Genomic DNA, 23,507 nt, shown 5'->3' with positions numbered 1-23,507 from the left:
CGGAGCCCGTCCGCCCCCCACCCGCGGGACCTGTGAGCAGAGCCAAGGGCCAGGACCCAAGAGCAGCTCCTCACTCAGCTTCCCCGTGGCCAGCTGGCCCCACGGGGTTTCAGGAAGTTCTGTCAGCAGCCCTGCTGAAGGGACACGGCGTCTTGCCGAGCAGGCAGCTCGGCAGAGAGAGAAGCTGGAGAGAGGGGCCTGCATGCAGGGAGGTGCAAGGTGCCTGCATCTCCCCCCGAGATGGGGAGGGGGGCGGCCCGGGAAGGGGTGGCCCTGGAGCACGCAGGGGAGAGGAGAGGTTCAGACGTTCCCTGTGTGGGTCAGGGCTGCCCCAGGAGCACCCTGGACACACAGCCTCGGGGCTCTGTCTGGCAGGTGGCCTGGGCCTGATGCCACGGGCCAGGGCTCCTGGTGACCAGCGCGGTCTGCACCGCCCACACGCTCATCCCCTGCTGGGTGTCCGCAAGGCCAGGCTCAGCCCGGCAGGGCCGAGTCCGCCCGACTTCCTTGGGGGTACCTCCCGTGTCAGCCCTCCACCTCCTTCCAGCACCGACCCCTTGGAGATGCTTGTATCTCCCGCACCGACTGTCCATTTGGGGGCGTGACTTATGGGCCCCGCTTGCCCTGAACCCAAGGGGGAATCGGAGCAGGGTCAGCCAGGTGCCTGGCCGTGCTGGGGTTCCCACCAAAGCCACTGCAGAGTCAGGGAAGCGGGTCCAGAGGCTGCCGGCCTGGACTGTTTGATTCCCAGTGTCTGGTTTTGTTCTCGCAGCGCTGGGGGTCAAACCCAGGCCCTCCCACTTTCGAAGCACGTGCCCTGAACCACAGCCCTCGTCCATCTGCTGGGCTTCTTGAGAGAGACACCAAGCCGGGGGCTCCGCATGCAGAAACTTCTGGAAGGCTTGGAGTTACTTCCCAAATGCTAATGCCCAGGTCCCCACTTAACCTTTAAGGGTGTTGAGTGAGTGTGCATTGATCGAGCAGTTAAGATATTCCCAGCACTGTGCTCACTGATTCGCCCGCATCAGCCCCTTTCAAGGCCAAGGGGCAGGTTCCATGCGAGACCCTGTTTTGTAAATGAGGAAACAGGCTCACGACGTGCCCAGTGCCGGCGGCCGTGGTCACGGGAGAAAGCGCGTCCTCCTCGCTCTGCAGCCCCCAGCTCTCGGCGACCTCTGCGGCAGGTCCAGGAGTCAGCCTCCACTCTGAGCACACAGGGACCTCCCGGGAGGGCTGGCCTCTCCCCTGGAGGGGCTCCTCTGCCAAGCAGAGACAGGCAGCTGCTGAGCGGGGCCACAGCCACTGGTGAGGCACGGAGAGGCCACGCTGTCTTGCCGGCTGCCACAGCAGTATTCCGGGGTATCGGCGGGGCCTGTGATGCCTACTTTCTCTCCAGATGAGGTTCCCACTCTATACATAAGAAACTGACTTTTTCAGGGCCGTATGGTGAATGAGAGACTGAGCTAGAACTTTCCCCCTTAAACTCATCTGTTATGGGTTCAAAAGTCTAGGTTATGTAGATCCATGCCATCGACCGATCTGCTCAGCTGCCAAACTATGCAGCTAGCCTTCCGTCGTCTGTTAGTTCAACCGCTCATGTCCACATTCACCTGACATCCACCCATCAGCTTCCTCCCTCCCTCCCTCCTTCCTTCCCTCTTCCTTCCCTCCCTCCCTCCCTCCCTCCCTCCCTCCCTTCCTTCCTCTTCCTTCCTTCCTTCCTTCCTTCCTTCCTTCCTTCCTTCCTTCCTTCCTTCCTTCCTTCCTTCCTTCCTTCCTTCCTTCCTTCCTTCCTCCTTCCTTCCCTCCCTCCCTCCTTCCCTCCCTCCCTTCCCTCCCTCACTCCTTCCCCCTTCCTTCTCCCCTTCCTTCCCCCCTTCCTTCCCTCCTTCCTTCCTTCCTTCCTTCCTTCCTTCCTTCCTTCCTTCCTTCCTTCCCTTCTTCCTTCCCTCCCTCACTCCTTCCCTCTTCCTTCCCTCTCTCTCTCCCTCCCTCCCTCCCTTCCTTTCTTCCTTCCTTCCTTCCTTCCTTCCTTCCTTCCTTCCTTCCTCCCTTTCTCCCTTCCTTCCTTCCTCCCTCCCTTCCTCCCTCCCTCCTCCTTACCTCCCTCCCTCCCTCCCTTCCTTCCTCTTCCTTCCTTCCTTCCTTCCTTCCTTCCTTCCTTCCTTCCTTCCTTCCTTCCTTCCTTCCTTCCTTCCTTCCTTCCTTCTTTCTTCCCTCCCTCTCTCCCTCCCTTCCTTCCTCTTCCTTCCTTCCTTCCTTCCTTCCTTCCTTCCTTCCTTCCTTCCTTCCTTCCTTCCTTCCTTCCTTCCTTCCTTCCTTCCTTCCTTCCTTCCTTCCTTCTTTCCTCCCTCCCTTTCTCCTTTCCTCCCTTCCTTCCTCCCTCCCCCACTCCTCTACCATCCATTTCACCTTTTGTCAATCCTTCTGTCCAAACATCTGCACAGAACAGTCTCCGGTCATGACAGAATGGTCAGAGAGTATATAAGGGCGACACCTGAGGAGCTTCAACTCTCCTGCTCACTTGCCCTGGAACCCCCCCCACCCCCCCGGTTCTTTCTCAGGGAGGTGTACTCCAGGTGATGAGCACGCTGGGACTTGGTCTTCGCCGGAACCCCCCACCCCCTCCGCAGCGCCTAGCACGGGCCCATGGCCCGGGACGCACAGGAGGGCTTTATCTCCCAGACACCGCCTGTCTTTGTGTGGCCCTCCCCCGATAGGGCGGTCCAGGGCCCTTTCCTGCCTGATATCATTCCCAAAACTCTCTGTGATAAACACTTGAGATAATCTCTAGGGAAAAGCTCCAGGCCGGCAGCCACGACGAAGGGGCTTCCGACCCACAGCTGGGAGGGAGGAAGGGAGGGCAGTGCCCGCCAGAGGTGGCCCTGCCAGGCCTGGACCCTGGGAAGCCCGAGAGCCGGACTCTGTCCTGAGGCCCTGCTCCTGGAGGGGATGGAGCCCCCCGTCCCCCCCATCCCACCACCAGCCGGGACATGCTGCTGGCCTGGCACCGCCACACCCACGCTGTTGCCTAGAACCCGTGTTTTCCAAGGCGCACCCAGTGCCCCGCCAGGAGGCCGGCCCTCCCCTCTGGGAAGGGGTGAGCCAGCAGGGGGCCGGGCCATGCACCAGCACAGTGCTTCATTCTAGAATTAAATGTCAGCTAAAAATAAGTGCCGGGTGCCTCTCTCACTGGGGTAGCTCGGCGCCCAGCGGGCAGGCGAAGCCCGGGGTTCCGCTGTGGCCTCGGGCTGGCATTCCTGAGCCGAGGAGTGCCGGGGAAGCGTCCCCGGCCAGAGCCTGGGCTTTCCTGCCCCGCTCCCAGGAAGTCCGAGCTGTAAAGGACCCAGGAGGGCTCCCCTGGGCACTGGCAGGCGGGAGGCGGGGCGGGGGGGGCCACTGCCGGGGCTGTCGGGGCTGAAGTGGTTGCCTGGGGCTGGCTCGGGTGTGGGGGTGACTCAGGGGCCAACCCAGTCCCCCCTGGAACCTCTGAGGCTGCCAGCTTCAAAGCCCTGTGACTCAGGCGCCAGCCCTGCCCCGCGTCCCCACGGACCAGTGAGTGCCCAGCACGGTGGCAGGCCAGAGGCAGAGGTGGGCAGGGCTCTGCTGGCCCCCGTCAGAGCTCTGGGCTGTCTCTCCTGAGTGGGGAGCATGGGAGACCCCGGGATGGACTTCCTGGCGGTCAGAGGCCACAACCAGCAGAAGGAAAAGCCCACCTCACAGCTCCCAGGATTCTTTGAGACAACCGCCCAGAGGCTCGTCCAGTTGCCAGAGGCCACAGGACTCTCTCCGCTGACCTCCCCCCGCCCTCCCCCACCCAGACACGGGGTCCATTGGACTCCCAGAGTGGACACACTTCTGGGAGGAGCGGGCTGGTGTGCGTGTATGTGGATGTGGCAAGAAAATCCAAACTGCGCGCCACAGGTTAGACCCTCTCTGGGGGCCTCTCCACTGCCCTGGCCACACAGTCCCTCCCGGGGCAGCCCCGGGCCCTGTCCTGGCGGACGAGAAGAGTGCAGAGGCCAAGCTGCTCTCCTGAAAACTGCCCTCAGCTGCCAGCCTGTGCCTGGCGCGGGCTGGTCAGGGTGAAGTGTCTTGTGGCCCCAGTACCTGCTCTGGTGTCCACTCTGCCGGGGCCTGTCTTTCCCCACCTCAGCCGTGCCGGCCTGGCGTCGAGGACTTGGTGCTGGTCTCCGGGCCAGCCCAGCTCTCCCATCTCCTGTCCGGACTGGCTTTCCTCTCCTCATCCTCGAAGACCCACCTCAGGGACTAGCGCGAGAGCACAGCGGTTTGGGCATATGTTTGCCTTGCACTTGGCCGACCCGGGTTTGATCCCTGGCATCCCATAAGGTCCCCCGAGCACCACCCAGGAATGATTCCTGAGTGCAGAGCCAGGAGTAACTCCTGAGCATTGCCAGGTGTGACTCAAAAAGTCCCCCCTCACCCAAAAAAAAAAACCCGCCCCATCACAGATTGTTGCCTCCCTCAGGAAGCCCTCCATTACCACCAGCGACTGAATTCCTCAGTAGCATCCCCGCCATCCTTCGTTCTCCCCTCCGCAGGGCAACCTGGAGGAGCAGGGAGCAGGCTCTGATTCTGGCCTCAGGCTGAGCCGGCTTGAAGGCGTCAAGCCCGCCTCTCTGGTCGTGTTCCTCCTCTCCTGGAGCCTGTTTTCTGGCCTATGGAGTAGGGAGGCCGACAGCCCCGGATGGGGCTTCAGACAGGGGGAGGTTGGGCAGCGCGGCTCACTGTGGTCAGGACTCACGCCTGGCCTGCAGCCCAGGGTCCACTCCCAAAGTCTCACTCTGCCCCTGGTCCAGCTCAGGTGCCATAAACCCGTGTCGTGTGGGAGACAGGGGAAGTCAGGGCAGTTTTGTCCTGCCCGTCCGTCCCGCACTGGCCCAGCCCCTGCCTGCTGGTGCCCGCTGCTGGGCCCTGCTCTCCCGGGTCACGGCATCCCACCAAGACCGAGGTGTCTCGGGCTGATTGGCAGTGCGGTGCTCCCTGCCCTGAGCACGCAGGAAGGGGGTGCAGGCAGCGTGCTGTTCGAAAGGCGTTCGGGCTTCCAGCAGGGTTCTGAGCCCCCCCCCCCCCCGCAGGCACATGAGCCCTGGAGTCTTGGTCAGGCTCTCTCTGGCCTGGAGGAGCAGGGGGCAGGGGGCCGGGTCCCAGGGCGGGCAGAGTGGCTGCAGGCAGGGCCCAGCGCCTGCACCCCATCTCTTGACGAGCAATGGCTGCTTCATCCGCCACCAGACAAGGTGCTCGGGGGCTGCCTGGCAGACGAGACAGGTGCAGGAAGGCCTCTGCAGAGGACCTCTGGGCCCATAAAGAAGCGCAGAGTCCAGCCAGCACGGGAGATGTCAGGCTCCGGGGCTGGGGGCCCTTGCCGGGCGTCATCTGTGCATCAGAGGAGGCAGATCGGCTGCTGCCCATCTCCCCATCCTTCCCTCCGGCTTCCTGGGGGCCTGACACGTTGAGAATCAATTAGAGCTACTGTTTGCCCGCGGAAACATCGACCCACGCCAGGTCCCAGGTGCCAGAGGCTGCAGCAGCCCGACACGTGTGTGTTATCGCAGCCAATCACCACGGGGGGAGGGTGCTTGCACGTCCTTCCCATGTGGCAGGACTAGCACAGGACAGACTGATGAGGCCACGCGGCCATGTGAACCTCCCGGGCCAACCGGGCCTGCAGAGAGAGAGGGAGAGAGAGAGACAGACAGACAGACAGACAGACAGACAGAGACAGAGACAGAGAGACAGAGACAGAGACAGAAAGACAGAGAGAGGGAGAGAGAGAGATAGAGAGGAAGAGAGAGAGGGAGAGAGAGAGGGAGAGAGAGAGGGAGAAAGAGAGGGAGAGACAGAGACAGAGACAGAGAGCGACAGAGAGACAGAGAGAGACAGAGAGACAGAGGGGAGAGAGAGAGGGAGGGAGAGAGAGACAGAGAGACAGAGAGAGGGGAGAGGGATAGAGAGTCAGAGAGACAGAGAGAGGGAGAGAGAGAGGAAGAGAGAGAGGGAGAGGGAGAGGGAGAGAGGGAGAGAGAGAGGGAGAGAGGGAGAGAGAGAGGGAGAGAGAGATAGAGAGGAAGAGAGAGGGAGAGGGAGAGGGAGAGGGAGAGAGGGAAAGGGAGAGAGACAGGGAGAGAGAGAGGGAGAGAGAGGGGGAGAGAGAGAGGGAGGGAGAGAGAGGGAGAGAGCGAGAGAGGGAGAGAGAGAGGGAGAGGGAGAGAGGGAGAGAGAGAGAGGGAGAGAGAGAGGGAGAGAGAGAGGGAGAGAGAGGGAGGAAGAAAGAGAGAGGGAGAGAGAGAGGGAGAGAGAGGGAGGAAGAAAGAGAGAGGTGTGTATGTGAGAGAGTGTGTGTATATGTGAGTTTTTGTGAATGTGTGAGAGTATGTGTGTGTGGTGTGTGAGAGAGAGTGTGTGTGAATATGTGAGAGTATGTGTATATGAGTTTGTGTGTGTGGGTGTGAGAGGAGTGTGTGTGAGGGTGTGTGTGTGAGGGTATATGTGTGTGTTTGTGTGAGTGTATGTGTGTATATAAGTTTGTGTGAGTGTGTGTGATAGCATATGTGTGTGTTTTTGTGTGTGAGTATGTTCGTGTTAGTGTGTGTATTTGTATGTGTGTGAGTTTGTATGTGTATATGTGTGTAAGACAGTGTGTGAGTGTATGTGAGAGTATGTGTATGAATGTGTGTTAGTGTGAGTGTGTGTTTTAGTGTGTGAGACTGTGTGTGTATTAGTGTATGTGTTTGTGTTAGTGTGTGTGTAAAAGAGTGTATATGTGTGTGTGAGTGTGAGTGTGTGTTGTGTGTGGGAGGTGGTCGAATCCAGGGTCTCACGTTGCTTCTAACGCGAGGTGCCCACCATACAGCCACATCCCCGACCTGCTCAACCTCTACTTTGACCTCAGTGATTCCAGCTGGAACCCTGAAGGATCGCTGTTTTATTCTGATTGCCGTACATTTTCCAGACGGGGAAACAGAGGCATCTTGTCTGAGGTCCCTTTCTGGATCTTTCTGTCAGAGGCAGAGAGTGCCCCTCACCCAGCCATGTGGTTTGACCAGGGAGCCTGGGCTCAATGTTGGGGGTTTCAATGGGAAAGCCCCTCCCCGCCCCGGGCCCCTGCCTGTCCTGGGACTCTGCAGCCGGGGGCCCTGTGAAGCTTGGTGGGGGTGGGGTGGGGGGCGGAGGCTGTTTGTGTAGCGAGCTTTGTGCTGGGCATGAGGTGAGCAGTGAGTCAGGGGGCAGGCCCTGAGCAGGCGGGCAGGCTGCAGGGGCAGACCAGGCCGGCCCGGGCCAGGGCTGGGGTCCCCTGGAAGAGGAGGTCTGGGTAAGGCAGGCTTGAGTCACAGCGGCGAGATGGGGCAGGGAGCTGGCACGGCCCGATGACCTCACGCTCTTGCTGGAGTTGGCAGGAGGCCTGGGGCCCAGGCGGGCCTGGGAGGCCACCCCCCCCGACAGGCATGCCCCTCCGGGCCACCCCCAGCCAGGGCAGGTCTCGGGTCCCCTGGGGCTCCCTGTGGGGGGACCCTGAGGCTGGCAGGGGAGCAGTGGGCACAGGGCACAGGGCAGGGCTGGGTCAGGCCCATCAGCTTTGTTCCTCCTCCGTCCTCAGACTCACAGGGAGGTCTCCTCACTGAGACCCTGGCACACAGCTGGCATCGGGGCACAGGGGCGGAGCTCCCCACCAGCCCGGAGCCCACAGAGGGCAGCGGGCCGCGTACCCACACACCCGCATCCTGGTTTCGGGCTGCGTGGGCTCGGCTCAGCGCCTACAATCCCGGGGTCTCCGTTTCCCCACGTGCCAGGTACGGTGGTTGCTGGCTCCCGGGAGGACGGGCACAGGGTTCCAGGGCACCCACCACCCCGGGCTAGACCCGGAAAGGAGGATACCAGGGGCCATTCGACCCCCACCCCACCCCCAAACCTGCCTGGCAGACACTCCAGAATCACCCACCTCCCGCCAGCAGCACCCAAGGCTGGCCCAGAGATCATGAGCATGCTCAAGGCCTCCTGGCAGCTGCTGACTGGGCCCACCCTCTGACGGGAAGGGGGTCTTTATCTCTTCTGATAAGAGGCCCGGATGGGCCCGAAAGGCCTTGGGTTAGGATGAATTCTGGGGGTGGGCAGGAGAGAGTCAGAACCGGGCTGGTTCAGGGACCGGAGAGCGGCCACAGCGGGCCGCCTCCTCAGCCTGAGGTTGCCCGCCACATGCCGCCAGCCTTGGAACCCAGGCCCCGGGCACGGGGCAGCTCGCGATCCTGTCTGGCACTGGTGGCCGTGGGTGCGGTGCCCACGTTCCTGCCTTCATTTGATTCTCCAACCGGTGTGGGATGCAAGCAGGGCCCGGCCTGAGTGGGGTTCGGGTACCCTGGGCAGGTGGCCCAGGTGATCTACGAGGGTCTTGGGGCCCCAAGACCATGCCCTGTGGCCTCATGTAGGACCCAGAGGCTGAGTCTGCACTGGGGCACACTGGGGCTAGGGCGAGGGTCTCCGGTTGTCCTAGGATTTGGGGAAGGGACGCCCACAGTGAGGGGCGTTTGTTTGGGCTGGGGACCTGGGAGTGGGGGGAGGGGGGCTGGGAGGAAGGCTTGGGGCCTAAAGACCCGTGGGGTTGAAACATCTCTGGTGAAGAGGAAGGAGGCAGGTTTAGTCCCCACTGACCTTCCTGTGTGCCCCTGTGGTGAGTGACGTGTGTATGGGGTGTGTGCGTATGAGGTGTGTGTGTGTGGCGGGGAGTGTCTAAATGCCAGCCCACAGGGAAGGGTGGACGAGGAGCTGCCTGCCTCTGTCAAGACATTCGGGCAAGACCCAGAACAAGAGGAAGCTTTTGGGCTGAGGAGATGAGTTGGTGACTGGCCGCCGAGGGCCAGGCCTCACACGACAGGGGCAGGCCCCTGCCCAGCACCCAGAGCTCCAGGGAGCACCCCTTCTCTGAAGCAGCCCCGCCCAGGGTGCTCCGCCAGCACCCCACTTTGGTGCTGATGTTTCTCTCAATCACTGAGGGGCACAGGGGGGAAGATTCTGGAACCAAATCCACCTTTCCTCACTCCCGCTACCCCCCCCAGGCATGGGGTACCTGACCCCTCCCAGAGAACTTCCCTATGTCTCCCTCCCACCAGCCCCCTTGGCGAACCCGGGAGGGAAGGGCTTTAATAAGGGGCGGGGGGACCCTGGAAGAATCCCGCTGTACCCCCAGAGCCCCAGCACTCAGAGGACAACGCAGCTCACACCAGTTCTGCACCCCTCCTCTCCCACCTCAAGCAAAACAATGCCCGTGCCTCAATTTTTCTTCCTGCCTCAGTTTCCCTATCTGTAAAACAGGGGCTAGTAATACCTTCCTACAGGATCACTTGAGACCTGGGATCATTCACTCCAAGTGCTTCCACATTTCTCTAGCCCACTCTCCTCAGGCCAATGGGGAAACTGAGGCTCCAAGACAAGCAGTGCATGTGTGTGTGTTGGGGGGGGGGAGGTCAGGGATTCATCCCCAGCCCTCTCCACCTCTCCACCCGCCCCCCGCGGCCACCCAGTGCCCCGAGGCCGCCTGACCTTTCCCAGGCACCCGTCTCTCCCCTTGGCCGCCCATGCCTGTTTTGGGAAACCCTGGGCAGGAGGCGAGCCCCGAAGCCGCGAGCTGGCGACTGGGCCGCGCTCTGGGGCGCGCAGGGCCCGCCCTCTCCTCGCGACCAATTTTGGGCAAAGCGGTGGCGGCCGCGCGCGGCTACGTGCGGGCGGTGAGTCAGCGCGCAGGAATGCGCAGGACGCTTTGTTCCCCGCGGTGCGCTCGGCCGACGAACGTGCTGGGGCCCGGGCGCGGCGCGCCTGACATCACCGCGCGGGCAGCGCGGCCACGTGCGCCCCCCTGCCGCAGGCCCCCGCTGGGGGGACCCCGGGGCCCTGCCCTGCCCAGCCTTGCCTGACCCAGAGGCGCATCGGCTCAGCTTAAAGGGGGGCTGGCACCACCCCCTCCTCCCACCGCCCCCGCCCCGGTCATTGGGGAGCGTCGGGTGAGGCTAAGCGGCGTGGAAGAGACAGGCTTGTCCGGCCCTTGGAGTGCCCCTGCCCGTGCTGCGGGCCCTGCTCCACCCCAGGCCTGCAGGCGGCTCTCCTACGGCCCTCGCCCTCTTTGGGCAGGGCTCTGTGGGTTACAAGGACAGTCCAGTGCTGGGTCACCGGGCCCCCCAGTGCCTCGCAGGGTCCTCTGAGTCTGGAAGCTGCTGGGCTGAACTTGAGGCCCAGAGAGGCCAAACCACTGCCCACTGCCAATGAGTGCTGGTGGAGCAGGTGTGTCAGCCCCCGCCCCCTACCCGATGTGCGTGCGTGGACCCCTCCTGGGGCCCTGGGTTTCGGGGTGCTCTGGCGCAGCTGTCTCCGGGGAGATTGTGTGCAGCCAAGAGGCCTGCCCCCATGGAGCTTCGTCTCTGAGGTCCTCCTGTGAGGGTACTGTCCTTCCGCTGAGCATTCGGGAGTGCTGGCTGGACCCTGCAGGACGGCCAATGGGAAGGAGGGACCCATGGATGGGATTTTTTTCACACTCTCTCCACACTTTCATCCCCAAGGGCCCTCGACACCAGGGCATCGTCCCAACCCCAGAGTCCCCAGCAAATACAAGAGGCTGGAGCAGGGGTCAGCTGGCCCCAGGTGGTGCCCTGCGGGGCCCTGCAGGTGGGCCGGTCTTCACAGGGGTCCCAGCCAGCCCCTCCTACTGCTCCTACGGCCTGCCCCTCTTGAGATGGGGGCTGGCTGCTCCCACTCCCGGCTTGCCCTCGTGCCCACTTTAAAAGGTGCTGGCTCTCTTCGTACCCCGACATGTCCCCCCTGCTCTGGCGCACTAGTCCCCTGTGACGTGCACTGGCTGAAGAGGCCGGAACCCCCAGACGCCTCTCAATCTGGCCCTGCTGCCTGGGTGTGGGGGCAGGTGGGGTGGAGGAGAGGGTCTTACCAACAGGCACCTAGCTGTTGCTTCAACAGTGGGGTTGCTGCAGGACCCGGGATGTCCCTGGGCCCCAGAGGGACTTTGGGGCAGCTACCAGCTGTGTTCAGCCTTGCTGCATCCTCGACGCCAGAGTGGAGGGACTGAGGCAAAGGTCCCCAGTGGCAGATCCCTGAGGCAGAGACCCTCAGGTTGCACCCTGAGCCCTGGAGTCACTGAGCCCCCCGGGCTGGGCAGGCCACCTCACCTCTGTGCCCTTGACTCTGCTGCTTCTTCTTTGGCTTTTGGGGTCACATCTGGAGATGCTCAGGGGCCACTCCCGGCTCTGCTCGGAGTCCTGGTGGTGCTCGAGGGACCATAGGGGCTGCTGAGGCTCGAACCTACATTGGCCGCGTGCAAGGCAAACGCCCTCCCCGCTGGACTACCTCTCTGACCTCAGGCCCCACCTCTGATGATGGGGTAAATAAATCAATGATGCTCTTCCTAGCTTCTGTGGGCTCCCCCCCCCCCCAGTAGTGACTCCCACCGCTGGCCCTCCTGTCTCTTGGCTTGAGTCAGTGACATCTGCGGACCTCTGCAGGGGCACCTTCTGCCGGTCCTCAGCATGGAGGACCGTCCCTCTGCTCCTCCAGCTCAGCCCAGCCCCGGGGCCCGACCCGCCAGGCAGACAGCCCCTACCACGCACAACGCTGGGCAGTAGAACCTGCTCTCTGCCCGGGCTGGAGGACCAGGGTCAGTGAGACCTTTTGGCCTCCAGGTCGCAGATGCTCTTAGGGCACGGGGTGAGGGGAGAGAGGCAGGGAACACATGTTCTCTCACCCAGTTCCTGGCACCGGGGGCCCCGCCTGCCCGGCCTGGCACACCTGCCCAGATTCCTGTGCGTGTGGTTTCCCTGGGCCTCTCCCTCACGTCCGCTGGCAGAGCATCCCCAGCTGTCTGCATTCCTCTGCCGTGAAGACGGTCACCCAGGGGCCGGGCTGGCGAGGATGTGTGGGGACACGGCCGCGGGCACCTGCCTCTCTGTGCCCATGCATGGGAATACAGCGGCGTGTGCATGTGGCTGTGCCCTGTGTATCTATGTGCATACATGTGTATGTGCATATGTGTGCCCTGTGTATACATGGGCAAGGCACATATATGTGCATATATGTATATGTGCATATGTGTGCAATGTGTATATGTGCACATATGGGTATGTGCACATGTGTGCCCTGTGTATATGTGCACATATGTGCCCTGTGTATATATGTGCATACGTATGTATGTGCATATGTGTGCCCTGTGTATATATGTGCATACATGTGTATGTGCATATTATGTGCATATGTGTGCCCTGTGTATATATGTACATACATGTGTATGTGCATACGTGTGCCCTGTGTATATATGTACATACATGTGTATGTGCATATGTGTGCCCTGTGTATATATGTGCATGAGCATGTGTGTGCATGGTCGTGCCCTGCGTGTGTGCATGTGTGGGCACGGATACCTCGAGAGCATGCGTGAGTGCATGGGGGTGCGGGCATATTGTGCAGAAGGAAAGTCACTGATTCTGGGTCTCCCACTGGCCTGGGGGCAGGGTTATTGCTCGCGTTTCCCATCCCTGAGGATCCCCACATGTATGGGGGTCCATGACCTCGTGTGTCTTTGCTCAGCCCCTGGAGGAAGCGGGAGGAAGCAGGAACGGAGGAGTAGAATTACACTGACCACGCTGACCTGGCCAAGCCCGGCTGTCCAGGTCTCTCCCCCACGGCCCTGATTGACTCACCACAAAGCGGCCTCGGGAGGATGTGGGGCTTGCAGAGGGCTGCTCACCTGCAAAGGGCAGAGCCAGTGCTCAGTCTGCATCTGCTCTCGAGGCCCTCCCGGGGCGGGGAGTGAGCTCGGGGCTGCAAGACGGCCGTTCCCCTTGCACCAAGGTCTCCTCGGCTCTGGCTGGGTGACCATCTGTGCGTGCTAATGTATCTACTCCCCCCACCCCTCACTCCTGTGAGGGGCTGTGTAGGACAGAAGCTTGCGGGACCCTTCCCACGTTGGAGCTGGGGAAACTGAGGCATGGGTATGTTCTGTGCCTTGCCCAAATCCCGCAGCCTGGTGAGAGTGGGCCTGACCCGTGCTCTTCCCCGAGGGCCTCCAGGTGCAGCAGACCACCATCTCCCCCGCTTTCTGCAGGGTGGGATCCAACCCCACCCTCCACGCAGGCCATGGGACTCAGAGGCAGGGAACGTGAGTCAGGGCTGGCGTGGGGAAGAGCCCGTCGCGGCCCGTGTGCTGCGCGCCCAGCCTGGGTTTCTGGCCCGCCCCGCTCCCGAGAGCAGGGAGGAAGGGCTGCCCCAGAGTCTGCAGGTGGGGAGCCCTGGCAGGAGGCGGGGCGGGCGGGCCTGGCAGCGGGCACCGTGGGCAGGCGGGTGAAGGGGAGACTGCGCGGGGCTGAAGGGAGGCTCGGAGCCGGTTTTCCCAGGCCGTGTCTGAGTAATCCTGTGTCTATATTTATCTCCTCCTTTCTTGGGTGAGCAAACAGAGCCCCATGCCAGCCCAGCCCGCCACCCCCCTTGCCGGCACGTTTCCCTCTGCTGCCGGGTGGCCCCGGAGAGCTGCACTCCACGTGGCCCCTGGAGCAGGGGCGACCCCAGCACTCGAACTCAGAGACCTCATGACAGGCTGCATCGTCGGCCACAGCCTGGGCTGCAGAGTCCTGCTGTGGCCCGGGGAAGGCCCCTCGCAGTGCCCCAGGAGCCGGGTCCCTCCATCCCTAACACAGGCTTGCAGGCCTGCCACGCTTCTTTCCCAGTGGCACCTCCCTGCCCCCTAACTCCCCCAGGACCCGAACCCCACAGGGCCGGCATGGGGCAGGGGCCGAGACTCTGAAGCCAGACTTTTTTTTTTTTTTTTAGCTTTTTGGGTCACACCCAGCGATGCTCAGGGGTCACTCCTGGCTCTGCACTCAGGAATTACCCCTGGCGGTGCTCAGGGGACCATATGGGATGCTGGGAATCGAACCCGGGTCTGCCGCGTGCAAGGCAAACGCCCTACCCGCTCTGCTATCGCTCCAGCCCCTGAAACCAGACTTCTTAAACACGCCCGTGCCCCCGTCAGGCTGAGTGGGGTTTCTGCCTGCGCAGGAGCGAGAACAGACTCAGACTCAGCCGTGGTGCTGCAAGTCTGCAGTGTTCCTGGCAGCGCCTGGCAGGGCCGCGCGTCTTGGTGAAGATGATTCGTGTATGTCGAGGGACTTTCAGGAGCTCTGAGCGAGGGCCCGGCTCAGTCCGACCCCAGTGGGGGCTGGTCCTGCTACCCCGACGACCATCGCTCTCACTCTCTGCTGGTGTCTTTGCCTGGTGGACAGTGAGGCGGAGGCACTGTAGCGGGGCATGGGTGGGCTCTGCCAGGATTGGTGCCTGCCCCGGCCTGACCCAGGCCTGCGTGTTTGCCCGCGACCCTCCCATCATGCAGCCCCAAGGCCCAATCTGCGGGGTGCCTGCACCAGGGACCCAAGGAACGCGAGAGGCCCTGTGGCCTGGGCCCGCCTTTCTCCACGGCGAGGGCAGACACGTCTGGCCACAGGCAGGATGGGAAGGGCAGGGCGCTGTGTCCAGCTGCGGCTCCCCCTGAGCCAGGCCCGGCCCCAGACCCCCTTGCTGGCCCGGCTGCTGCCCTGACTCTGACTCTCTGACTCTAGTCCCGGGGTGGTGTGGCGGGGTGTGTGTGTGGGGGGGGGTAGTGCCATCTCCGTGACCCGGGGGAGCCTGGGCCTGGTGCACGTGCACCGCAGCCTGCTTGCTCCCAGGCTGGATTAAGCAGAGTCCGAGGACGTGCCGGGCTGGCAGGCTCCCGGGCGGGGCGGGTGCCGGCGCTGGGGCTGCCCTATGCCGGCTTGGGTCTGGGCTGCGGCAAGGCCTTGTATGGCGCTGGCAGGGAGCGCGGCGGCGGCACCCATTGGCTGGGCTGGCACTCCCAGCCTCGGCGGCCCGGGCCCCAAACCACGGTAACCAGAGCCGCGGGAGCTGGTGGATTAGCGTGCCTGCCTGCCCTCCCGCCGGCCCGCCACCGCCATCGGGGCTGCTCTTTTCTTTCCTAAAAAGGCAGAGCCGGGCAGCTGAGCGGGGGCCGGGGCCCGAGGAGGGTGGGTCGGCTGGCGCAGGTGCTCTGCCCGGGGTTTTGGGAATCGTAGCCCTGGCCCGGGGCCAGCCTCTTCCCGGCTTCGGACCCGAGTTTTCTCCCCCTCTGTAGGGGGGCAGTGGGCTGCTTGGGGCTCCCGCGAGTGTCCGGAAGATGGGGGAAGATGCCTCGGACCCGGGTGTTGGGGCCACTCGGTAGCCAAGCGGTCCCAGTATCTTGGTAGGAAGAGACTTCCCAAACGGGGACCTCTGAGGCCTGCCTGGGGGAGAAGCTGCCCCTTCTGGGGGAGACGCCCCACCCAGGTCTCACGCACAGGTCCCCCCCGCCCGCTCCCCTCAGCACCTCTGTGCACCGGAAGTGTTTCTCTCTCATCTCCCTCCCGCTCGAGGCAGCCCTGGGCACCTCCAGGACAGACGACGGTGGACTCCAGGTCCCGCACCCAGGGAGGGTCCAGGCTTGCGGGGAGGGGGGGGTGAGGCAGGATCCCCATGTCCTCCCGTCCCAGCCCCTCCCCACCTGCCCGTGCCCTTTGCCGCTGGAGAGAGGGGTGAGTGGTCTAGACCCAACGTGGCCGGCCCGGAGGCCAGAGGCCAAGCCAGGATGGGAGGGGGGCCCCGCTGTCCCCAGCAGCTCCTCCAAATCACTGCAGGCTGGTCCTCACTCTGCCACCAGTTGTGCATGGGGACGGGGACCTCCTGACTTAGGTGGTCTTCTCCAGAAAGGGGGCAGTGGGCCTCGCCCTGTCTGGTGACCGTCCGGGCTGCACCCAGATGCGTCTGTACTTGCAGCTTCTCTGCGGCCTCCCGGGGCCCAGCTCTGCTGAGAGGCCCCTGGGCAGCTGCTCTCGGGCATCTCCGGCTCTGGTGCCAGGTGCCATCCTTGCTCCCTGCGGCCCCTGGCAGGCCAGGCTTTCTCTGGTCCCCCTGACGCTCGCCGGCTGTCCACATGCGCCCCCTGGGCTGCTCTGAGAAGCCCGGGGGCGGGGCCGGCTGATGGGCTGTGGTGGCCGTGCCCCGTCTCCTGCTCCAGCGGACGGTTCTGGTTCTGGTCTCAGGTGGAAGAGCTCGGTGGCAGCCACAGGTGCTGGGCTGTCTCCCCTCTGCCCGAGGCCCTGGGCGCAGGGGGCGGATCCTCTCTCAGCCGGGTCTCCTGGCGGCCCACACGGGACAGGGGCGAGGGGAGACCGGCTTTGGCGCCCCGAGCCCACGGAGTTTGGGGGCTGCTGGTTTCTGCAGCCGGATGGCACCACACCAACAAGGCAGGGGGCTCCCGGCTGTCCACGGGGACCCCTGCCCTCTGCGGTCAGCTCCCTGGATGCTGGCTCCTGCCCCTCCGTATCCAGGACCCTCCCCTGCGATCCGTGCCCCTTCACCCACAACCCCTTCCTCTCGGAAATAACGGGCCAACCCACAACCTTTCCTTCTCTGTTCCTTTCCCGACCTTGGCTCAGCCCCTGCCTTGGTCGTCTGGGCCACCTGGTTTGTTTCCTGCCCAGCCTGTGACGCTGTGGTCCACAGTCTTGCACCACTACTTGCCCGTCCCTCCTGGGTGCCTCTGTCCCACCCACCTAGCCCTGCTAAAGCCCCACCTCCGTGGCTCTGCCCGATGCCCTGCTCTGTGCCCACAGGCCTGTGCCTGGAGCTTCCCCGTCCCTTTCCCCTGCGTCTTCCGAGTCAGAGGCACCATCTCAAGCTCCCCCACCCCCCGCAGCCTTCTCCCCGCCAGAACCCATTCCTCGAGGAAAATCCTCCCTGGTGAAGTCTCCTCTGCTCTCCTCCCCCCTCCCCTCCTCAACCTCAGTCCTGGGGTCACGGCAGGACATCATCAGCACCTCAGTTCGGACTGGGGCCTTCCCATCAGCCCCCAAATACCTTCGGGTCTCTCTGCCTCCAAGCCTCCTCCAGCTACTGCCTTGATCGTCCCCTTCCCCACCTTTCCCCTCATGCCTCAGCCCCCCACCCCCAATCTGACCCTGCTCGATGCCCTCCAGTACCACCCGTCCGACCCCGGCCTACCCAGCTCTGCCCAGGTCAGGTGTCAGCCCCAGAGGCGGAGCAAACAGACTTCGTAGGTCCTTAAAGTTGCCTGATCCGGGGGCCGCCCTTGAGTGTTTGTCCACCTCTGTCCCTGGCTTCCCCTTCCTTTCTGCCTGGGCCCCAGGACTTTTCCAGGAAAGGTTTCTGGATGAGTCAGAAGCCCTGGCTGTGAGCTTGCCGAGCAAATTCCCGGGGGCCAGCCTGTGTCGGTGTCCGGGTATCGGTAAGGCACAGTGGAGCTGTCGCTGGAGAACAGCACCCAAGTCACTGCCAGGAAAAAGGACGTGGGAACCCCTGCCTGTCCTTTTCCATCTTTGTACCCCCGGCCCGTGTCTGTGGAGGGCTTATTTAGTAATCTGCCTAGGTTCACGCGGCCCCGGAGTGGCCTCGGCCCGGTCTGATTCCGGGTCTTGCGCTGCGGTGAGCTGGATGGTGTCCCCTCACCTTTTGCGTTCCCGGAACCTCGGAGAGTGATCGTAGCAGGCAAGGTGCTTGCCTATGGAAGGAGGTGCAGGACTTGGAGAAGAGAATTCTGTTGGGTTAGGGGGCACCACCGGCATCACTTGGCCAAGTGTGAGGAAAGCAGAGAGGCGTGGAGCAGGGGCCTCGGCAGAGGAAAGGCCGCGATGGAGCAAGGCGGGAGAGACCCCGACAGACCCCCGACAGATGCAGGTGCCTGTGACCCCAGGCGTGGGGTCCCCCTGAGCCGAGGGGAGGAACGGACCCTGCCCAACCCTGAGCCTGCGGATCTCTGGGCTCCAGGAAGGCGAGAGGGTAGGCTTCTGTGCTTCCCTGCCCCTGCCTGTCCCTGTGGGGCAGGGGGCAACACCCCAGGGAGCAATGCAGCCCCAGCGTCCCCTCCCCCACTGCCCCTTCCCTCGCCCCATGATCCAGCCTCCTTGAGCCAGGACAGCAGCGGCCACAAGACAGCCGCAGCAGGACTGCGGCCTTGTCCCGCACCTTCTGTGGGCCTTATCGCCGTGTAGTAAAACAAGTGCTCGGGATGCCAAATGTCCCTCCGGTGGTGACATTCTAGAACCCTCCAGAAAAACCAGGAGCCAGGCAAGCGAGGCTATGTTGGGATTTTCAAATTTATTCCAACATGCTGTTTTGTTTTGTTTTGTTTTTTTAAAAAATATCCTCGGGCTGGACACAGCCAGAGCTGTAATAAAGGCCATTATTATACTCATAAAAACATCTCATTCACAGTACAGATGTAATTTACAACGAAGGTCACACACGTCGATACTGAGCAATTTTCTCCTTTTGTATGTCAGACTCTGTGCTTTAGACCTGCATGGATTTTTTTTTCCATTTTTTTTTCTTTTGCACTGATATATACCATACCAACATTGCAAGATGCAAGTGTAGAAACTGGAGTTTAAATAAAATTACAGGCAAAACTACCCCATCCCAGCGTGGTCACTGTACATATCTACAGTACGATTTTTGGAATGTATTGCCATTAAGAACATATAAACTCTCTACAGACAATTTCACATACAGAATACGTACACCCTTTAGAAAAAAAAGGCAAATATTTATCTTACAGAGAGCGTGTCATCTCACATCTGCCTACACGCTCCTTTGTCCTGTTTCCTTTCTCTTCCTTTTGTAACACTAGATTTAGTAAAGTGATCCTAAGTGCCAAAAGCAGTTTTCTAATGAAAAGTGGACTGGATTCACGACACAGAAGCAGAATTTGTGGAACCGGCCTTCTGGAACTTTCTTCCCCCCTCAGGAGTGCAGATCTGTCTCCCCAAGTGACTAGCCAGGCGGGACAGCTGCTTGGAGAGGATTTGTCTGGAGAAAGGACAGACATATATATATATATATATATATATATATATATATATATATATATATATAGCTGGTATATAGAAGGGGCCCGGCGGGAATGGAGCAGGTCAGAAGGTTCTGGAAGCTAACTGACATTTTCCCACAGAGGGATGCCAAGGGTCTTCTGGTGGGACTCAGGGAGGTGGGCGGCATGGGGCAACCAGTCTCAAGCTGGGCAAGGGGGCACTGTGCGCCAACCTGGGGAAAGGTGTCCCAGAGGCCCACGGGAGAGCGTGGGTGCCCGAGGTTGCCGGCGGCGGGGCTAGGTGGGAGGTGGCTCTGCCTTCCCCTGGTGAGGTGCTTCCACACGGTCCACTCCTGCGGCGGGGGCAGAACCACAGCTGGGGCTGGACAAGGAGCGTTGTGGTGGGGGGCGGAGGGGGCGGGGTGGGGGGAGTGATGTGTGCTGCTTTCTCCCCATGATCCCTGGGGATCACAGCATCATCACAGCCAGGCTGGATACTCAAGGGTTGGGGAGCGGGGGACCCTGCAGAGGGACCGGGCTAAGCTCCTCTCTGAGCAGGGTACGGGATACGTAGGGCGGGACACGGAGACTGGCAGAGGGTCAGAGCTGTGCCCAGGCACATGGGTGGCAGGGCTGCGAGGGGGCAGCTGGTGGCACGGCGTCCAGCCCTCTGGGCACCTGTGCGGAGCTGCAGCCCTCCAGCCGGATGCTTTTGGGCATCTCTCTGTCCTCGAAGATGAGTGACGGTGACAAGTGAACCCCAGGCGGGCCTGAGTGACGGTGGGGGGTGGGGGGTCTCCCCTGCTGGCCCCTCCATCCATGAGGAGGCTTCCCGGGAGGGAAACGGGGACGAGGGCAGTTGGAGGGGTGCTCCCTCCCGGGGCCAGGGCCGGCCGCACAGCCCCTCTGCCTGCTGCTTTGCAGGTCTGGGCTGAGGACTGAGCCCGGGAGGCTGCCAAGCGGCCAAAGCACCCGGGCACAGGGCTCAGAGGCCGTGCCTGGTCGGGGGGCGGGAAGGGGGTCGCCGAGAGCTCAGAGTGTGGGAGAGCCAGTTCCTCCCACTCCCCGCCAGACCGAACGGTTCCAATGTGCTCAGGGGGGCTTGCTGGCCGTTGCCAGGGTGGGCCAGCGCCCCCAGATGCGGGGTCAGGCAGCTGGTGGCATTGCTGGAGAGCTCACCCCTCTCCCGGGCCCCCCGCTGGGAGGCACTCCTCACCAGGCCCCATCAGCCTTCGCTCTGGGAGAGGCCACGAGGAGCTGAGCGAGGTGGCCCGGTGTTGGCTGCCCCAGGGAGCGGGTAGGACAGACGTCTGGGCCGGGGCCTGGGCAGTGCTCACGTGGCTGGAGCATCCAGCTCTGAACCTCACAGGAGCGCGGAACTTCTGGCCCAGCGAATGGTAGCGGGCAGGGCAGCCCCTGCCCCGGAAGGCTGCACCGGGGCAGGCCGTGGCCCCTGTGCCCTCACCCCGGGGACAACAACGGTTTCTGGAAGGCTGAGGACAGGCCTGTCTCCCGGGCAGGAGGAAGGAGCCAGAGCTCAAGCTCCCTTGCACACCTCGAGGCTTTGCATCCTAATCGGGGTGTTTTAACGATACAAAGCAGGTGTCAGCCCCGGGTACTGCCAAGACTTTCTTGAAGGCCGTAAAGGGCTGGCAAAGGGGCTTGCCTAGGACGGGCTGCTCTGGAGGAGGGGTCAAGAGACCCAAGGAAACCGGGGCGGTTCCCAGCGGACAGGCCTGCCAAGGCCAGCAGAGGAACAGACCCCCCCACCCTCTCTCTTCCTCGCGCTCTAGTTTAAGCTTCTGAGTTGTAAAGATTCCAGCCCGAGTGAGCGGACAGGCTTGGGCCACGCACCCACACATTTGGGCATTTCCCGGGGAGAGTGTGCGTGTTGGGGAATGGTTCTGGAAAGCCCCACCACAGAGGCACATACAGTCCTTTGACCCCTGGGGTCCAGGCACCAGGGAGCCTTGGCAGGTGAAGGTGGGCCCCCCTGGGGGACAGTCTGTAGCACAGGGAGGGAGCGTGTGACCAGGCCTGGGGGAGGGGAAGTTTCGCCGCCCAGGGGTGGGGGTGAGGGGGATCAGAGGGCAGGGTCTGGGGCAGTAGTGGGGGTGTCACCAGAAAGCAGGATGAGCCCCTGACTCAGACCCCCTGAATGTCTGGGTGCTGGGGGGGGAGTAGGGGGTAAGGTCCTGCCTGATTTGCTCCTTCCTAGGAAACATCCTAGGAGAAGAAGGTTGGGTTTCCCGGGGCCAGCCTACGGTGGCTGCGTGGGGTCCCCTGCCTCTCTGTGGCCCTCTTCCCAGGACTCCTGGCCCTTCTGCTGATGGAGCGGGGAGGCCCTCGGGGGGTGGGTGGGGCACAGCAGCAATAAGTAGGAACCGTGGAGATCTATACAGCGAAGTGCTTGCTTGTGCATTTAATAATGTATCTTCCAAAGTTGTGTGTGGGCTCTTCTCTCCCTCAGTTTCCTCAGCAATGGGTCGCCTTTCGCCAGCCTGGCTGGGGGGGGGCGTGGCCGAGGGGGTGGTGCTGACCACTCTGGTGGTCAAGGGTGAGGGGACCACCCCCAGCGCATCCTTTCTCAAAGAAAGCACAAAATATTCACAGCCTCTAACTTGTGCATGTGTGTGTGTATGTGTGTGTGTGTGTGTGTGTGTGTGTGTGTGTGTGTGTGTGTGTGTTTCCAAGCAACACAAGGTGTAGAAAAGGCACAGGGAACTGCGTACGTGGGGCGAGCTGACGGCGGCGGCGGCACAGAAGCTGCTTGGACGAGCAGACAGATGGACAGATGGACGGTGGACAGACACCCGCGGGAGCCGCGGGAGCAGGAGGATCCGGGGGAGGCGGCCTGAAACGTCTGTTGCTGGATGCTGGAAGCTGGATGTCGAGGCGGGCGAGCGCGGCTAGGTGCCGGGGGGGCCCTCGCCCTCCGGCTGGCGTGGAGGCCGCCCGGGCGCCCCACTTCCTGAGGGCTCCGGGGAGTCCTGACCGGTCCTGGCTTCCCCAGAGAGGTTCCTCCTCCTCCGGGTGGGGGTGCGAGCCGCCGCCTCGGCCAGGCACCCCAGGGAGCTGCTACGGTCCAGCGCAGGGGCGGCCGAGGCCACGGGATGGGCCGGCTGGTGCAGGGAGCCCACACGGGGCCGCCAGGACGACTCTGGCCAGTGGCCCAGGGCGGGCCGGGGCAGGGTGCAGGAGCTGTGCGAGGGCTCCGTGGGCACCTCAGCCGCCCGGGGCTCCCAGTCCAGGGGCCGGCCCAGCCCCCTGCTCGCCCGCTCGCTCTCCCCGGGCTCGTCCCCCCCCTCCAGCTCCGAGGAGAGTGCGAACTTGCACACCTTGGCCATGGGGGACACCGAGGCCGGCGAGCTCTCGGAGGGGCTCCAGCGGCCTCGCTCCTGGGCCTCCCGGGCCCCTGTCAGGTCGCTGCCGCCCCCCGAGAAGCCGCTGACCCAGGCCACTGTGGGCCCCGGCCGGGCCTGCACCATCTGGATGCCCCCGATGGGGATCAGGGTGCAGGGGGCGCGGGCCGGGCGCTGGGAGTGCAGAGGGAGGTGGCTGAAGATGTTCTCCGTCCCGGCCGGGGGGCCGCGGGGGGCGCAGGGGCGCGAGGAGAGAGGCTGGGCGGGGCCAGGCAGGCAGGATGGACTTCGGGACTCGGGCTTCTGCTGGGGTGAGAAGACAGGACAGGGTCAGCAAGGCCACCCACTGGCCGGGAGGTCACCCCGAGACCTGGGGGGCCCGTGGGGACTAGCCCAGGCTCACAGAGCACACGGCCACCGGCTCTGGCTCGGCCTAGCCCCGGCCCACCAGGGGCCACAGTCCCCATACCGGTGCCCACACGCCTGCCTCTGAGGAGGGGGTGCTCCAGGGCCGCACTGCTGCCCCCGCTGGCCCGGCCCTCCGTCTTGCCTCTGCTGCCTACTCTGTTCCTAAAACCATCTTGTCCCTGCTCGGCCCTGGAACCCGAGTTCCCACGCAAGGCTCTGGACGTCTCCCCCAACAAGAATGCTCAAGTGACTTCAACATTAAAAATCAAGGAAATGTCCCTAGACTGTGCTCGTCCAGACGCCTAGTTCAGAGTGAGGATGCTGCAGCCCTGGAGGTGACGGGAGTGAAAGGCGGAGACTGGCAGTGAAGAGTGGTGAACAGTGGTGAGTGGCGGTGAACAGTGGTGAGTGGCGGTGAACAGTGGTGAGCGGCGGTGAGAAATAGTGAGTAGTGGCGAATAGTGGTGAGGGGTGGTGAATAGGGGTGAGCAGTGGTGAGTGGTGATGAGCAGTAGTGAGTGGTGGTGAGCAGTAGTGAGTAGTGGTGAGCAGTAGTGAGCAACGGTGAATAGTGGTCCGCAGTAGTGAACAGTGGTGAGTAGTGGTGAAGGGTGGTGAGCAATGGTGAGTGGTGGGATCAGTGGTGAGTGGTGGTGGATGATGGTGAGAAGTGGTGAATAGTGGTAAGCTGCAGTGAGCAGTGGTGAGCAGTAGTGAACAGTGATGAACAGTGGTGAGTGGTGGTGAGCTGTGGTGAGTGGTAGTGAATAGTGGTGAGCTGTAGTGAGCAGTGGTGACTGGTAGCAAGCAGTAGTGAACAGTGATGAACAGTGGTG

The 23,507-nt window shown here is 62.7% G+C and overlaps 1 protein-coding gene across 8 annotated transcripts in view; it reads right to left on the bottom strand.

The window, feature by feature from the left end:
* Positions 1 to 18,168: 18,168 nt before the first annotated feature.
* HIVEP3 (HIVEP zinc finger 3) overlaps positions 18,169 to 23,507 on the bottom strand; it is a 438,249-nt gene continuing 432,910 nt past the window's right edge. For 6 of the 8 annotated variants that reach the window (XM_055138552.1, XM_055138555.1, XM_055138554.1 and 3 more), the window contains one exon: positions 18,169 to 22,569. In XM_055138552.1, coding sequence (XP_054994527.1) covers positions 21,811 to 22,569 — 759 coding nt within the window. In that variant the 3' untranslated portion in view covers positions 18,169 to 21,810. The remainder of the gene's footprint in view (positions 22,570 to 23,507) is intronic. The other 2 variants (XR_008630211.1, XM_055138558.1) reach the window with 2 other exon arrangements.

This window comes from Sorex araneus, chromosome 5 (genome assembly GCF_027595985.1).
Source record: "Sorex araneus isolate mSorAra2 chromosome 5, mSorAra2.pri, whole genome shotgun sequence".
Lineage (NCBI taxonomy): Eukaryota > Metazoa > Chordata > Mammalia > Eulipotyphla > Soricidae > Sorex > Sorex araneus.
Note: the sequence above shows the minus strand (reverse complement) of the source record. Positions and strands in the feature narration are given on the sequence as shown.